Raw genomic sequence first — 18,996 nt, forward strand, 5'->3', positions numbered from 1 at the left:
TTAATCTTTCATAGAAATGAAAGAACGTCTACATTTTATTTCTCGACAGTATGTCACACATCTGTCTGCTCATGTGCCTCTTAGTCAGTGCTCAGAAATAACAAGTCTGGGTCCTAGACCGGAAACTGCTGTCATTCTGAGACCACACCCACAGGACACTGGGAAGGAAACCCATGCCTTCTTTAAACACAGTGTAGGACGGAAACAAATATACAGTAGGTAAACCGACACAAAACTTTAATTTTAAACTACTTCTGAAAATCACCTGTCTCTACATTTTCATCCCCAAACGAATACAGACATCTCATCTGATACAAATGACTCCAGCTCTGTTCCTCTGAGATTGAACTGGCCTACACCAGTTGCTCTGACACATAATCCTGACTCTACTACATAACCTATTCATCTATACCTGAGCTCCAGTGAGATCATATCTGATGAGAATCAATTAAGTGTAACTTTTTACAGTCATTTTCAATGGATAGCACCCCCACGGTTTGAGTCCTGGATGGATTGATTTCAACATTTCAAACGGACACTTCTTTGTATTTGCTTTAGTGATGGATTTGTATCTTATTTCATCTTGTCGAGTAATTAAAAGCCACTTAACTACATAATATAGGGGAAACCAGGGGTGTTGTAACAAGATGTGAGTTGTAGCCAATCAGAAATGAAATCACTATCACGTTGACCACCACCATACTAAGGTGGCTGTAGAAGTTGTACGATTTTTTTTTTTTTTAATACTTTAATTTATAGCTGGTAAATATGTGAAGATTATATCAAAGTTTGAGATGTGTGAAACAAAATGTGCAACACTCCCCAATCTCTTCAATACTAATTTTCGCAAATTGCCTTATTGAGGAAATATCTAACAAGAAAATAAAAGTAAATATTAAGGGTAGCTATAATATTGCTTAGTTCTGACTGATCACATATTCAAACTAGGCTTCTTAACGACACAAAGGCCACTAAACTGGAATTCAATCTTACAAATGAACATTACGCGCTTCTTCTCCAATACTTGTGCACAACGCCATCTACCGTTCAACACTTGTAACAACCTTGTATTTAATAGTACTTTAAAGTAATCAAAACAAGTTTATTTCTGTTTGTTATTATAAATTAAGACTTACACTACTGTAGGTACAAAATAACAAGAAGTGGCAGTCATATTGGTTAGAATATTTTTTTTTTTTTATCTCATTGTGTTATAAAATGTGTGTGGATCTTTTGCCACTCATACCCCCCTGGTTTCACAGACAAGGCTAGAGCCTAGTCCGAGACTAAAATGGATGTTTGAGCTGTTTTAACTGAAAGCAACTTGTACTGACATATCTTAAAATATGTCAGTGACATTGTTTTGTGTCAAGATGCACACAATGTCCTAATTGAACTAAGGTCTAATCCTGGCTGAATAATAGTAATCTGTTGCAAAAAAATAAAAAATAAATAAATAACCAAGGCTACATTTATTTAATTAAAAATACAGTAAAAACAGTAATATTGTGAAATATTATTACAATTTAAAACTGTTTTCTATTTGAATATATTTCACAAAGTAATTTATTCCTGTGATGCAAAGCTGAATTTTCAGCATCATTACTCCAGTATTGTGTCACATGATCCTTCAGAAATCATTCTAATATGCTGATCTGCTGCTCAAGAAATATTTAATGTGTACAATTGTACAAAATATTTGTGTACAATATTTTTTTTTCAGGATTATTTGATGAATAGAAAGTTCAAAAAAACAGTGTTTATCTGAAATCTAATCTTTTGTAACATTATAAATGTCTTTACTGCCACTTTTGATTGATTTAATACATCCTTGCTGAATAAAAGTATTCATTTCTTTAATTTCTTTTAAAAAAAATAAAATAAAAATTCTTACTGACCCCAAACTTTTGAACGGTAGTGTATAATGCTACAGAATTGTATTTCAGATAAATGCTGTTCTTTTGAACTTTCTATTCATCAAGGAATCCTGAAAAAAAAAAAAAAAAAAGTACACAACTGTTTTCAACATTGAAAATAATCATAAATGTTTATTGAGCAGCAGATCAGCATATTAGAATGATTTCTGAAGGATCATGTGACACTGAAGACTGGAGTAACGATGCTGAAAATTCAGCTTTGCATCACAGGAATAAATTACTTTGTCAAATATATTGAAATAGTACACAGTTATTTTAAATTGTAATAATATTTCACAATATTACTGTTTTTTTTACTGTATTTTTAATTAAATAAATGTAGCCTTGGTGAGCAGATGAAACTTCTTTTAAAAACATTAAAAATCTTAGTGGTTCCAAACTTTTGGACTGTACTGTGTGTGTGTATATATATATATATATATATATATATATATATATATATATATATATATAGGTATATTTTTGCAACAGATTACTATTATAGAATAAAAAATGATGTGAAACAAACAAAAAAGAAAGAAAGAAAGAAAGAAAGAAAGAAAGAAAGAAAGAAAGAAAGAAAGAAAGAAAGAAAGAAAGAAAAGGAAAATCCAGATATGCAGATATTGACATTTGCTGTTGGCCCTCACCAAATATTTTTAAACAAACCTGTTGTCTGTCGTTAAGTTAAACATGACTATTATTATGACTGAATATAAGGACAGCTAAGACATAATGCAACCCCCTTAAAAAAATGCTTTATGGTTTTTAGCATTTTCCCTCTTGTGAAAATGTGAGAGTTCGTAAAGGAGAGTGAAAGGAGAGTCCTTTACTTGAGTGTTTTCAACACTTTGAGCCAACACAAGAGAAATGCAATTCAGTTTTGAATGATGTGAAGAGATGTAGAGTGCAGAAACCTACCTGAAATAGGTCAGAGATAAGAGGACGGAAATAAACAGTGCTGACAGAAACTCTGTAGAAACATTTTTAAATGAAAAGCAATAATGCCAAGATTGTTGTAGATAATTTAGTCTTTCAAATACTTTTTAAGCTTCTAAAAACTTTTCACGAGTTTAGTGCATTGACCACTTTTGTCCAAAACTTCTTCTAACACATTGTGAACATTTGATTTTGACTTTGTTTTGAAATACAATTGAGGCTCTAACATACTAAAGAATCGAGACAGAAATACTCCCTGCACCTGCTGTTATCTCATTCTTCACCGAAAAGGGAGCAAAGAAGCAGAGCTGAAGGACACAGAGATAAGAGCAACCCGACCCTGACACACATCTGTCACCTCTCACACTCGCCTGTGCTCTCTGGCAATAACAAGCTCTTGTTTTGGAGTGTTTTACCAACACTAACTTCACTTACAAAAAGTACATTGTAGCAACATTTTGAGCACTAGTTTAGCTACTAGGTAAACAATCAGTTTAGAGTTCATAAATCACAGATGTACCTTATTTTCAAAGTATGCTCTATATTTGTTAAATCGTCTGAGGTATCAAATGTCTGAATAAAAAAAATATACTATCAAAAGTTAATTTTAAGGTTTCTAAATCGTTGTAGTACTTCACCTCATACACTTGAGAGCGCTGTTGCTAGTTTCCTAGTTTAAAACGCGGATACATAATTACACTTCCGTGAAAACTGTTGTATGTTTTGTAATATTTCAAGGTATGAATGTACACACATTTAAGTTATTATAGTGGACATGATTGTAACGTCATTTATTTAAAGTTTGCTGAGTTAAGTGTAAACCTGGTTCTAAAATATAAATATATGAAATAAGGCAGATACTGAATATAGCTAATCTTTGTAGGTGATAGTGAAGGACTAGGCCTATAGCCTAAGACTTATATTTTTTTACAGATATCCTCCATATATTGCTCATATAAATGGACACTAACATAAATTTTCTAACATAAATATAAAGTGGCGTATGTTGTGGAGTTGAACTTTGCAATGAGAAGATATAGTTTCCAAACCTTTTTGCCTAATAAACTGTTAAGTCAAACACACACATCCAACATCTTACACCAACGGTCTACTTTTGGGCTGACTAAAACAGACCCTATTCTTACACTGTTGTATTTCTTGTCTGAAGTTCTTTCTCATTTTTCTTTTCTGAGAACATTTCATAACCCTCCTGTGCTACCCAATGTCCTAAAAATGTAAGGTGTGGCAAAGCAAAGTATGATATTAAAACACTACTTAAAGTGTATATTAGAGCTCTCCTTAATGACACTGTTCTCATAGAGAGGGTTTAGTTTAACCATGGCAACTTGACGCTAGGGGAAAAGCTGCAGAGAGGTGTTAGAGTTTTTAGCCCTGCGTTAATGACCCTCGGGCTCTGTCTACTTTTCACAGAGGGCTTGAATCTGGAGCAAGCTCTCATTCACCTGGTACATCAGTTGGCTCGTCATAAGGGCTTCACAATGTTCTTTTACTCTGCGTTTCTGTGCGAGTTTTACGAACCATATTCACACACTTTTGTCACGAGTTCTGCACACACATCAGGCACATAGAGGGCAGTCCAGATATCATTTAGGATTACATTCATCATTTAAGTGTTAAAGGCCTCATCTCAGTGTGGTTCTGCTGTCTATTTTTATTAAATAGGCAATGTCTTATAATGGATAATATTAATATAGCAAAACCAGCTATGTCTGCTATAAAGGCATTTGAAAGACACTCATTTTGTCAGGGACAGAAATAATAAAATCGACTCAGGGACCACCAGTATGTATACTTGATTTTCTTGGATGACGATTATATAATAAATTGCAAATGCAAAGTTCTTTATACATAAAAAAAAAAAGCATTTTTATGAAGTTAAGTTTTATTTTAGCTTAGTAATATTTATGAAGAATAAACACCATTAAATTAGCCTACAAAATTTTGCTTATGAATAATGCATTCTATGTAACTTACTTTACATTTACTTATTATTTTATGTTGTTTTTCATGTATCTGCTCAGCAGTGTTATTTTAGTATCATTGACACTTTTAATCAATATTTTACATTTGTTTTTATTTTTTTAATAGTTTAATTTTAAAGTATTTGTCATTTTGTTGTGTAATGTTGTAAACAATGCAATCGTTTTGGGAAAATTTGTTCTTAAATGTTTTTCACACGAGAGCAAGTCACAAAATTAGAAACTCAAGGTTTGTCGAACTTTATCAAATCTTTCATTTTAAATTCAAATGTCAAACAACAGAGCATGCGTCGATTCAATGACTGCAACATTGTAAGTGAAGAAGTGTGCTATTTGGAACGCTTCCTCGGAAAACGCGTTAATTGCATATCTTTTTGATACACAACACAGACTGTCAATATTATCGGACTATCCCCTTTTTTCTACCCCCAAATACTTCGGGAAAGTAATACCCCAAGCTTCTTTTCTCCCAAACATCTGGTAAACTCAAATGAGTAACATTCCTGAAGCTCATACGCATAGCTCCTCCTCTTTGAAAGATGACCGATTAGAGTTTGTGGAACATTGAGAGTGTCTGATTGGTCGCGACACCAGTCAATCACGAGCTTACGGACGCGAGGGGCGGGTTTAGCGGATCTAAGAGGTTGTGCCAGTGTCAGTGGCGTTCTTCATTCTTGACTAACCAAACAACACAGTGAGATGAGGCGATCAACATCCACAACCATTACTCCGGCGTTTCTATTCCATCATGCTGACACAGAACGCGCACATTTGGGGTTGTTTTGATGCCCGTTAGTATTTGGTGACCCGCATTCCCTCCGCTTTCCTGCATATCTGTTAACAAATGTGCATTTTTGCACGTGTCAGATTCAGATTATTTGACGCACACTGGATCAGTAAGAGAAGTTAGGTACTTTTAAACTTGTTGCTCGGTGATGCTTGAGTCCTGTTGCGCAAGAGAATGATTCATGAGTCATTTATTATACATATAATTTTTTCTTCGAAGTATTTGACTGGCAAAAGTTGCTTTAGGATGGGCTCAAGGAACGAGATCCATTCTCAACCTGCCGTACAGTCTGCGCAATTAAGTTAAATTGGACTACTGGAGATACCCAAAGACGCATATCAAGAGTTGGATGTGGACGTTCTTGGGTCCAAATACGTATCAGAGTAAAATTATATTGATTTCCTAACCAACTAATCCTTGAGATGTCGGAGTCTTACGAGGACGGGGTGTGCGGAGATGGAGCTCCGGACTTCATCCCACCGAGAGCGATTCGATCAGGACGGCGGAGTGGAGTCAGCGTGCCGCTGGTGGAGCGCGATGAGGCGGCTCTCCTGGAGTCGGTGAAAATGGCACCGAGGAGGAGCAGCATCATTAAGGTAAAAGAAGAAACACGCCTATGAGTTGTCAAGAGTTTGGTTCTGTGAATCGTACTCGATCATGTCTGTTCAAATAAAACTTAACAAGAATTCAGACTGTGGAATTGAGTGAAGTGATTAACCCTCAACATGTAAACATCCTCGCAGTTCATACAAGTTATGACAGGTTCAGTTCTCGTGGAGTTACGTTTAAGGGTTTGTGACTTGATCAAGGACGCAGTGTTGAAACTTGTGGGCTTCGAACCTATAACCATTTAGTTACCAGCCAAGAGTTCACAGTGATTCTCAACAGGTTTTGCTTCAGGACCCAGACGTCACATTAAGTGCAACCCAGCCTACTACCGAAACTGTCTGTTGTAAAAGTAAACAAAAATATTCCTAAAATCAAGGGCATGATATTCAACTGGTCCATGTTTGCATCTGGTCGTCTTTTGTTAAAAACAGAATAGAGTTTGATTGAATGTACAGCATTTGATATTAAAATTTTCTGGTCCCTTTTAGAAGAAGAAATTATGCTATTGGTTTTGCAATGATAACTTTAAATTATATGGTTTAACTTATTTTATTTTTTGCGTAGTATTGTTTTTCCCTGCCGTCTGTGACCCTTTTCGCAACCTGGTTTATAACTATTGGTGTAGATTCATCCCTGAATTCTGATATTAGCGTTCCTTATGAATAGAAATGATGTAAAGTTTATCCATAAAAATAACTGAATCCACTGGTTGCATTACAGATCTTAGCATTGTGCCTTGAATCCTTGAAGTTGAACCTTTATCTTGATATTTATAACTCACAGGAGTTTCTTGCTGAATTCACACATCCTCACCTGTGAAATCACATGACAGTAGGAATTTAATTACAAGAGAAATGCTGTTAAGCCTTAGAGTAATAATGATATTGCCATGAGTTATATAGACATTTACAGACTTTAATGGCATTTATTTTTCTATTATCCACATAGGTTCAAAAACATCAGTGCAAGTACGGTTTTGCAAGTCACTAGATCACTAATCATTAAGTAAAATAACCATAGACATTTGGTCTGCTTTTCTTGGATGGAAGCATTTTTGTCCCCTTTAACACACAAGCAGTGAAACGAAACGTGCCAGAGGCCGTTTTCCATATAATGGTTGTTACAGTATGTAAACTGCAAGGCCATTGTGACCTAAAGGTTGACCTAAAACAGTTCCAGATTTGCAAGAGTAAACCAGACGATGACTAAAAAGTGGCACATGAAAGTGGACACCTATTTCATACAAGGATTCCTGAAGAAAATGACATGTCAAGAGGTCATATCAACAGCCAGACATGTTTGAAACACACAAATGCCCGTAGGGTCTTGGGTTTACGAATGCTTTAGATAATCATTGATCCAGTGTTATGGAGCAATGCAGCAATGACTCTCCATCAGTGCTTTGCAGTGAAGGTCAGCCAATTATCGTCAGCCTGATTAGGTAGAAGGATTATGAAGCAAGCCAACGGGGCCAGTGACTGACTGAGGGGCCTCCAGCTACGAGGCATATGTAACATTTATTAAAAAGGGCACTTTCGAGTGACTGTTGCCATGTTGTGACAATAAATGTTAAAGGGTTAGTTTACCCAAAAATGAAAATAATGTCATTAATTACTCACCCTCATGTCGTTCCACACCCGTAAGACCTTTGTTCATCTTCGGAACATAAGTTAAGATATTTTTTATGAAATCTGATGGCTCAGTAAGGCCTGCATAGACAGCAATGGTGCTTCCTCTCTCAAGATCCATAAACATATTTAAAACAGTTCACGTGAGTACGGTGACGAGAATATTTTTTGTGCACCAAAATAACGACTTTTTAACAATATCTAGTGATGGCCGAATTCAAAACACTGCTTTGGAGCTTTCAAATCTTTTGTGTCGAATCAGTGACTTGGATCGCGTATCAAACCGTCAAACTGCTGAAATCACATGACTTTGGCACTTCTAACCACTGATTCGATTCGTTAAGCTCCGTAGCTTCATGAAGCAGTGTTTTGAAATCGGCCTTCACTAGATATTGTTAAAAAGTCGAAATTTATTTTTGTTTTTTGGCGCATAAAAATATTCTCGTCGCTTACCCTTTAACTGTGCACATTGCTTTGTCATTGTCATAATTGCAACTTTTGAGACTTCATTTGTGGCTTTTTCATATTTGTGATGTAATTTCTTGCTGTTTAGACATTAGATTTTGCATTTGTATTTGAATGCTGCCCATAACCAAGTTCAGAACACTCTTGACACTTCAGAGAAACTTTCAGTAAACGGTTCTTAAAAGAACATTAAATGAAATTATTTTTTTTTTTAGTGTGAAGCACTTTTTAAAAATTGAAACAATCTTGTTTTCCTTTTGTGTAATAGAAAGGTTCTGTGGATATTAAAGGCTCTTCATGGAACCATAGAACCAGTAAAGAATTTCAGGTCTCGAATAGGCTTATTTCAGTGAGCAGGAAGTGGCACAGGGTAATTGACAGATGGCAAAGAAGCTGATGATGTCAGTGACAGGCACTGTCGATAGAGCAGAGAGAGGGGGCAGCGTTCATGTGACTCATCCCATCCCGGGTTCTTGGTCCAGTTTGTTTCAGATCCAGAATGAGTAACGTTCCCTGTCCTCCGCCAAAGTACGCAACCCTCCAAGAAAATGTCCAGAGCCATTATTGTTTTTTAAATGGATGCAGAAGTTGTAGCTTACACCTATTTAATAAGACTCGAGAACTTGTTGCTTGCTTGATATCTACAGAGCTCCCCCTGTGCAATAGTGCATGCGCAAGAGCGCACATCAGCGTAATAAGCATAATGGAATTGAAGCCCCCCCCATGCCTCCATGCACTTGACTGAGATGATAGCAAAAACAAATTGATTTGTGACGCAACTTGTGATGTAACTCATTGAAAAAGTTTAACAGATAATTGCTATATATATGTTTTTTGGATTGCTAACATGGTTACAGATTTGCATTTGTTTACAGTATATTAGTGTGGTGCTCCGGAGATAATAGCCACTTGTTGACCTGCTGTTTTTGACCTGCTCTCATGCTTGAATAAAAGAAAAAAGAGGCCTACATGCATTTCTTTGTGTGTGGACAATGGAAGAGGTGTTAAGTAGAGGAGTGTGCTATGAGTAGTACTGTGTCCAATTTCCAAATTTGACTCAATATAAGTCCATTTTAATTGTCCATTCAGATACATACACAAGTGAATGCAAAATGTTTAATTTACTTGTACTTAATTATTTAAAACAAAAATGTTTTTGTTAGCTCTAGAAATCAATCAACAGATTTTCTAGATCTTCTAGAGTGTAGATTTTCTTTTTGAGGAAAGTTTGATACACAGTTATATTTTGTAAACTAACCTATCATTCATTAGATCACATTAATTTGTATTATTTCAGTAAAATTAGGTATTTAAGTCATGATGACTTGTGAAATATGCTATTTGTATTCTAAAGGTCTGAATGACATAAAAAAAATTGTTGGAAATTTACAAGTACAAATAAAATATACATATTCTGTAGTAGTTTAGTAAAAGAAATTTCACAAAAAAAGTGTTATACTTAAGTATAGTAATGAAGTACAGTTCCTTTTGGTGTGATTGAGGAAGTAGGAAACCACTCTGCAAATTTGAGAGTGAAGCTTTAGTGAGTTTTGCCAGTTGAGCAGAAAAACAAACTTGGGGAAGCTCAAGTACAGAGCCCTGGGGAACACCTTGCTTGTTTTCACAGCCTCACGAGCACTTTCCATTTAATCAATGCTGTCTGACCACAGCTTAGTATTGTGTATCCATTACAGTCTTCCATACAATCTCTCCCTCACATTTCACCTTATTTGCTGTAATTCAAGATTCTCTCTCATTTCCTTTTTGTTCTGCTTTGCCATTTTCTGCTAATCTCTGTCCCACTTTTTACTCCCTTACCTCCATGTTTCTCTCTCTCTCTCCTCACAGTTTTCTCAGGAAAACACAAACAAGATTTCTCACTCATTAAATAATGGTTCAACCAAAAATGAAAAATGTCATCACTTCCTGTCTTTCTTCCATATAACACAAAAGGTTTTGAAGAATGAACTAGTCAGAACTGACCAACATCTAATGATATTAAACACTTTGAAAACGACTTGCTGTGAAGAAACCTTCAGGATCCATTATTCATTGTTGTTTACCAATTTAGTAATTTGACATGCTTTTTGATCACAGTAAACTTTGTTCTGTAGTGTTGCACTCTGTTCTGGACAGTGATTGTTTAAAAAGCGTCGCTGGCTGCTGATCAAGAGCAGTGACAATGTAGCTGCTATGACACTCTGTGACTGACTTTGTGGTAAAGTAGGCATGTGTATGTGAGTTTGACGGTGTCCTGAAGGCAGACTGGGCCCTCTGTCCTCTAGTGTCACTCAGATACTGGTGCCACAATCCACTGAATGATGTTATCCTTCCTATCTGATACAAGCACTCATTTAAGTCACTGGGACCTCTCTTGTGATCATGCGGTGTACTGTGTGTTTTTATGTGTCTGTATTACATAAGTTGGTTTATGATCCAAATATATGAGGAAAACTAGATTGGTATGGTGACCACTAAGGTGTTTTATCCCTGTCTGCGTGTCATTTGGAAAGTATACACATTCTTTTATGAGAGGATGCAAATTTTGACATTTCACAGCCCCTTTCCTGTGCATATTTCAGTGAATTTGGCTCTGTTTCCTAGAAGTACCTCAGGTGCCTGCATCCTGAAGACCCTGTCTCATTAACTTCCTTAACACTTCCTTGCTTTTCAGTGCCAGGTGAAAATTGGACAAAAAGTGCCTTGTTTGGCCACTCTATGCGAGTCGAGGCTTTTGAAGAAAAGGCAAAATAATGCCAAACTTTGTTTTTAGACAAACTGCCAAAAGCTGAAGACTATTGTGAAGTTCAAAACACCATTACCCAAATTTTTAAGCTAGCTGCCCTTGGTTGTTGTTTCAGCATTTGATCATGCAAGTAGCATTTTACAGTTATCATCACACCTTGGTGTGGAGATGGCTGGAACGCATTGCAAAGAAGTCAGGAGGTGATACAGAAAGAAATAGAGAGAAGTTCTGAGGTGAAGGAGTGTGATCGCTGAAGGAACTAACTGTTTATAGCTTCCTGTTTAGTAACACCCAACCCACAGCTGATTTTGAGCTTGTCTGGTGCACACTTTTACTTATGATCACCTATCTCAGAAGTACATCTGCGATCTGCACTATGCTTTTCTGCACATTCCCACCACAATAACAGCAATATTCAAAAAAGGGGACTTTAGGGGATGGAGGAAGGCAGAGGTATACTATAAATGTCAGAGCGTGATTCTGAACAGCAGCGACAAGGGAAAGCCATGCGTGCTTAGACTTAGACAGGAAGTACAGTACAAAAGATTGTATGATAGCATGAAAATATGAGCAAGCTGACTGAGAAGGAGGGGTGTTGAAATGGATGGTTGGTAAATTTCATCACTAGAGCACTTTTTACATCAGGGTGGAGCTCGGCATGTGGGCGCTCAACTGAGAGCAGCCAAATTAGAACTTCTCCCCTGGTCAACCACAGCCGACAGGGAAGTAATCTATGGCTGTGGGGGGATGTTAGATGTTTGGGGTTGACACCGAGATATGCTTACAAACACGCTGTCTTCCGTGATACATGGTAAACAAATGAGGGATGAGGTGGCTCGAAAAGGACAAGTATATCTGTTCAGGTTCTTTGCATTGTTGTGTATGCACATCTTGGATGATGTTCTTACCCTGTCAGGGTGAAATTTATTCCAGCCTGCAGTTTGTCATAGAAGTTTCCCAGCCCTCCCTGGGCCTGGCGCACAGGGCACACGCTAGAGTCTGAGAAGACTGACTGAGACCCTAGAGACAAATGTTCTCAGCATGCTAGATGACATGCTCTTCAAATGTTCAGTGTTTTTAGTCACTGAAGCATGAAAGAGTTTTGACATTTGAATTCAGAAAAAAATTACAGCTTTTTTCCAGTGATGATGACCACTAATCTCATTAATGTCAGAGTTTTCAAACAGCCATTAGTATACATTACCGTTCATAAGTTTGGGTTCAGTATGATTTTATTGTTTTTGAGTCCTAAGCTCATCCAGGTTGCATTTATTTGATAAAAACACAGTAAAACGGTAATCTTGAGAAATACTATACAATTTAAAATAAATGTTTTCTATTTCAATATATTTTAAAATGTAATTTATTCATGACATGTTAAAAGTTGAATTTTCAGCTGCCATTTCTCCAGACTTCTTCAGTGCCACATGATCCTTCAGGAATCATTCTAACTCTGTGTCCTAACAACAACAGTTGTCTGTGCACACCAAATACAACACGACTACGAGATGCGACAAAATCTATCAAAAATCACATCCAACAAGATGTGTGTGAACGGCGTCTCTCAGCAAGAGCACTGCACTGTGCGCTCGCAACGAAATATAATCAAATTCATAATTGCACGTTATTAAAAATGTGTACTGAGTGACTGAAACAATCTTTGTCACAGCATAGACTTGCATGTTCACATGGAGTTGACAGTTTGGCAGTTAGGTGTCTTTGACTGTTTAATGTTGCTCAGAGGTGGCATAAATGCATTTACACAGCAATTTTAACTGCATATTGTTATACAAGGTGCTTAGGTGGGTCAGAACAGGCATAATTTAGTCTGGCTTTTATGCTGCATTGCATCTTTACACAGAATTTTGAGCGGGCACAGAGCAGCCTTAACTCAGATGTGTATAGATGCCTTTATTTCCTTGAATTTACTTTCAAGGTCTGAGGTGGATAATCCATTGTCAATTTCATTATTGCTATAAGGGTCATGCAAAATGATATTCAAACTCACATTGGACACTTTTAACATTAAATAAAGCACATAAACAGTACTTATCATTGTCATACTTTGTTGTTGTTTCAGCCCCAATGTTGCGGAAATAGAAACATTGCATACCGCTGTTAAAGTTGGTTAGGACAAAAACTCTGATTAAAGGGATAGTTCACCCAAAAATTTAAATTTTCTAATGATTTACTCACCTTCAATCTTCTTTTAGACAAGCACAATCAGAGATATATTCAAAAATATCCATAGTCCTCCAAGGTTTATAATGGTTGTGAATGGGGGGCCATGTTTTGAAGTAAAAAATAATGCATCCATCCATAAAAAAAGTAATCCACATGACTCCAGTGGGTTTAATAAAGGCCTTCTGAAGTGAAACGATGCATTTTTGTAAGAAAAGTATCCATATTTAAAACTTTATCAAATCAAATAACTACAGTGGGTACGGAAGGTATTCAGACCCCCTTACATTTTTCACTCTTTGTTATATTGCAGCCATTTGCTAAAATCATTTAAGTTCATTTTTTTTTCCTCATTAATGTACACACAACACTCCATATTGACAGAAAAACACAGAATTGTTGACTTTTTTGCAGATTTATTAAAAAAGAAAAACTGAAATATCACATGCTCCTAAGTATTCAGACCCTTTGCTGTGACACTCATATATTTAACTCAGGTGCTGTCCATTTCTTCTGATCATCCTTGAGATGGTTTTACACCATCATTTGAGTCCAGCTGTGTTTGATTATACTGATTGGACTTGATTAGGAAAGCCACACACCTGTCTATATAAGACTTTACAGCTCACAGTGCATGTCAGAGCAAATGAGAATCATGAGGTCAAAGGAACTGCCTGAAGAGCTCAGAGACAGAATTGTGGCAAGGCACCGATCTGGCCAAGATTACAAAAGAATTTCTGCTGCACTTAAGGTTCCTAAGAGCACAGTGGCCTCCATAATCCTTAAATGGAAGACATTTGGGACGACCAGAACCCTTCCTAGAGCTTGCCGTCCGGCCAAACTGAGCTATCGGGGGAGAAGAGCCTTGGTGAGAGAGGTAAAGAAGAACCCAGAGATCACTGTGGCTGAGCTCCAGAGATGCAGTCGGGAGATGGGAGAAAGTTGTAGAAAGTCAACCATCACTGCAGTCCTCCACCAGTCGGGGCTTTATGGCAGAGTGGCCCGACAGAAGCCTCTCCTCAGTGCAAGACACATGAAAGCCCGCATAGAGTTTGCTAAAAAACACCTGAAGGACTCCAAGATGGTGAGAAATAAGATTCTCTGGTCTGATGAGACCAAGATAGAACTTTTTGGCCTTAATTCTAAGCGGTATGTGTGGAGAAAACCAGGCACTGCTCATCACCTGTCCAATACAGTCCCAACAGTGAAACATGGTGGTGGCAGCATCATGCTGTGGGGGTGTTTTTCAGCTGCAGGGACAGGACGACTGGTTGAAATCGAGGGAAAGATGAATGCGGCCAAGTACAAGGATATCCTGGACGAAAACCTTCCAACAAGACAATGACCCTAAGCACACAGTTAAAATAACGAAGGAGTGGCTTCACAACAACTCCATGACTGTTCTTGAATGGCCCAGCCAGAGCCTTGACTTAAACCCAATTGAGCATCTCTGGAGAGACCTAAAAATGGCTGTCCACCAACATTTACCTTCCAACCTGACAGAACTGGAGAGGATCTGCAAGAAGGAATGGCAGAGGATCCCCAAATCCAGGTGTGAAAAACTTGTTGCATCTTTCCCAAAAAGACTCATGGCTGTATTAGATCAAAAGGGTGCTTCTACTAAATACTGAGCAAAGGGTCTGAATACTTAGGACCATGTGATATTTCAGTTTTTCTTTTTTAAAGCAGAACTAAGTAACTTTTTTTACCTTCATAAATAGTTTTCTAAGTCCTTACGATGGTTAATTGACTTGTAGTGGTGTGTTTGAGGTGAGCACTAACCCCCTCTGGCACGTCTATGCCAGAATACAGCACTTGCAAGTTGAGCTGCATTGACCCGACACAATCTCGCCTCATGTTCACGTTCACGCAAGAGTGACAAAATGCTTTATGGTAATTTAAAAACAATGTATGTATTATGATTTTATAAGACAATTTAGAAAATTACCCACCTCCATCGAGTGTACTGTATTTGCAAATTACCCACCTCCTCTTTCTTGTACTGTATTTGCAAAACTACTGTGCTGGTGAGCGTTGTAGTCGTTGTAATCCAGAGCTGCGCTTGGAGTATTTATGACAGTGTGATTCACTGAAGGAAACTGTAGGGGGAGCTTCGCAAATCTTACTGAGTTCAGCTTTAATAAATCTGCAAAAATGTCAACAAAACTGTATTTTTCTGTCAATATGGGGTGCTGTGTGTACATTAGTGAGGGAAAAATTAACTTAAAGGATTTTAGCAAATGGCTGCAATATAACAAAGAGTGAAAAATTTAAGGGGGTCTGAATACTTTCCGTACCCACTGTAGCTTCTGGCGGATGACCAACGCTGCTCAACGCTGCCTCAACGCCGTCCGAAAGACCCAGTTCTGGCTGCATCTATAATTCAGATTTTTAATCCCCGTATCCGCTTACATATATTTATATATAATCTATTTTTAATCTCTATAATAAAAATGTATAATTCAGATTTTGATCTCCATATCCATTTACATATGTTATATATATCTTCCAAGGGGTTTTTTCCCTCCTAGGACTTTTTTCCCAGTGCTAGCACGCTGGGTTTTTCTCCTAGGGGTTTTTTTCCACCCCTGGGAGTCAGCTGACATTGGCTTAATGTAGCACCGTCTTGTATATGTTACATATTACCATGCTTGGTTGTACAGCTTATTTGTAACCACTTCCCTTTTTCTGTGCTTCTAATATGTAAAGCTGCTTTGAACAATTACTAATTGTAAAAGCGCTATATAAATAAATTTGACTTGACTTGACTTGACTTGACCATACGCAGAATACGCAAGTCGACTTGTGGCAAATGAGTAATCCTCTGAGACGATGTATGACGCAGTCTATGCTGTGAAAATCTTTGTCACAGCATAGACTTGTATGTTCACATATAGTTGAGACGCCTGCTTAGACGCCTCTTTATTAACCCACGCCTCTTTATTAAACAAACGTTTTTTGTACTTCACACAAAATATGCGTCCGTTTTCACTCTAGAAAATCACTGTAAGAGCTTAATAAAACACAGTGTAAATGTGCATTAAAATATTGTCCATAAACACTCTCTCTCTCCCTTGCATTATCATAAACATACATAGCGAAATACACAGAAATGCCTGCTACAGCTAACAGTAAACAAATGTATAAAGACCTTATGCCTTTTTCAGGTGGTGCTTAAAGGGTCATGAAACCCCAAAACACTTTTTTGAGATATAAACAGATATGTATAGGCTGCACATCATTGAAAACACTAAAGGTATTCATTAATGTTATTCATAAGTGAAAAATAGTTATTTTTGCATTTTTCAGAGCGATTTCTGTCTTCCGGTTTGAAAAGCTGAGTCGGAGCAACGTCACAAAATCTGACGTAATCGTGTACTTTCAGTCCAAGTATGAGCATGGTCGAACATGCTGACGTAGAGCGATTCTCGACATATATTCATGACATAAAGCTCATTTAATCCAATCACTGCGCTGTAGTATGCATAAGATTATAATTACGATATTATGCATGAGAAAGTATCCCTTTTTTTGCCTCGGTCTCGTCACTCAGAGACATATCGTTATTATAGGGTGGTTGTGTACACACACTGCCAACACACATTTATGTCCAAAAACCATGCAAAAGTGAATTTTGCATAATAGGTCCCCTTTAAATTATAGAAAGAAAGTTGGAAGAAAAAAAAAAAAAAAAAAAAAAACAGCTTTAAAAAAAAAAAAATTGAAATCTTTTATAACATTTGAAATATCTTTACTGTCTGTTTAGATTATTCAAGGCAAGTTTTAATTAAAAAGAAAATGTTGCTGACCCCAAAACGTTTGAAGGGTATAGTATTATTGTCTTTATAGTGTATAGAATTTTCTGCATGTATAATTGTGAAAGTTGCAGGATTTATAGGCTTTACATGGAGATAAAAAATTGTATTCAATAACAATGCACATGTGTCTGTCTATACTTTTGAAATGATGTGTATATGTGACATGCTATGTCTTGGCCCATAGACTTCTATTAAAAGTGTTTTACAGTAAAATTCATGCTTGCAACAGTCTTTCAGCAAGTATTTCCAAGAATATAAAGGGCAGGCCTGCAAGAATGTGATCTTGGATTCTGAATTGCGATGATTTCACTCCATCTTGCCATGGAAATCACTGGCGCGCAGTTGGGCTACCATGGCAACCGATGGGCCTGACACAATCCACCTCAGTGTTCATTGACATGCAGAAAGCGGTTTTGTAGTCTGGGGTGTGGTCACAACTGTGTCAGATGAGGTCTACCAAACATGCACTCATGTTCTTGTTCCTCTGTTAAGCACAGCCTGGCGTGTGTCTCTGTGGGAATGTGATATTTCACTTTGGAAGAAATACAAGGAACACTTAAGAGTTCCGCAGAGTTTCACCCATATGCACTCCATCAAAAGATCTGTCCTCTTCCTGTGAATAACAACAGACAGAGAGATTCTCCATGCACAAGCACTAATTTCCTACTTTAAATTCTTATTTTCATTCCTCCTTCCGCAGATAAAAGCAGCTTTTGGTCCTTTGACAGTTGAGAGAGTATGTTTACGTACAATAGACGCATGTTATGAGAGGTGATTCCTGAACGCAGTTTCTGTAACAGGATTACATTTCTAATCGTCTCTTCATCTACTCAGCGTCTCTGAGCAGCAGTGCAAGGGGAAATGAGAGGAAAATGTGGACAACCAGAGGGAGACATTAAAGCATTTAAATAAGAATATTCCAGGTTAAACACAATTTGGCATGCAGTGGTTTACCATGGTCTCATCCTTCAGCCTTTAAAAACATTCAGTCATTGTGTGTACAGTCAGTAATGCACTTACAATGTATGGGTAGGACATTGCATTGTAATAAACAGACAGTTATTACCAAAAAAAGCAAATTCCTGTTCCCCCTGTTTGGGTTTATTTTTTGCTAATCTAAGATGTCTATAAAAATGTTGAAAAAATGCTATCAGTCAAATTCACCTTTTAACTTTTATTTTGCTTTACTTTCTCTTTTTGACCAATGAAGCAGAATAATAGACATAGACGAATGGTAGCCATTTAGGAATAAGACTGAATGGGTGTTGGAATTGAGATTGCGATCTTTAAACGATTGATCGTGCAGCTCTTAATTGTAGGATTTTTGGGGATTCTGTTAAAAATTGGGGTTTTAACAGAATCCCCAAAAATCCTACAATTAAGAGCTGCAAGATCAATCGTTAAAAGATCGCAATCTCAATTCCAACACCCATTCAGTCTTATTCCTAAATGGCTACCATTCGTCTATGTCTATTAAACCTTTGTCAAGTCCGATCATTCGGTTCTGTGTTGGTGTTTCTGCTGAGCCAGAGAGAGCATTTGTCATGTATAGCAATGCTTCCCACAGGTTTGAAATATACTTGCGGTGGTAACCGGGTGAAAAATCCTCCTATTACCCACGGCACAAAAATGGTCTACTACATGTGACCAACAACAAATAATGTGTGATTTTTAACAGTAATTTTATTTATTGAAATTAATTTTAATTACATAGCATATTACATTTAATTACATACTAATATTATGCATTATTATGCATTGTAAATTATGCAAAATTACAGCATTTAAATGGTTCACATTTTCCTATGTTCTCCTTGCTGTCATATAGTGTCTTTTTCAGTGAATGGGACACAGATTTTACTAGTAAAATTTATATAATGAATAATATATGTGTCAAATAATGTTCT

At 37.0% G+C, this 18,996-nt stretch overlaps 1 protein-coding gene across 4 annotated transcripts in view; it reads left to right on the forward strand.

Moving 5' to 3' along the window:
• The first annotated feature begins 5,544 nt into the window (after positions 1 to 5,544).
• Positions 5,545 to 18,996, forward strand: part of plcl1 (phospholipase C like 1) — an 83,166-nt gene continuing 69,714 nt past the window's right edge. For 3 of the 4 annotated variants that reach the window (XM_067409750.1, XM_067409751.1, XM_067409753.1), the window contains exon 1: positions 5,545 to 6,238. In XM_067409750.1, coding sequence (XP_067265851.1) covers positions 6,065 to 6,238 — 174 coding nt within the window. In that variant the 5' untranslated portion in view covers positions 5,545 to 6,064. The remainder of the gene's footprint in view (positions 6,239 to 18,996) is intronic. The other variant, XM_067409752.1, reaches the window with a different exon arrangement.

Source organism: Chanodichthys erythropterus, chromosome 14 (genome assembly GCF_024489055.1).
Source record: "Chanodichthys erythropterus isolate Z2021 chromosome 14, ASM2448905v1, whole genome shotgun sequence".
Taxonomy (NCBI): domain Eukaryota; kingdom Metazoa; phylum Chordata; class Actinopteri; order Cypriniformes; family Xenocyprididae; genus Chanodichthys; species Chanodichthys erythropterus.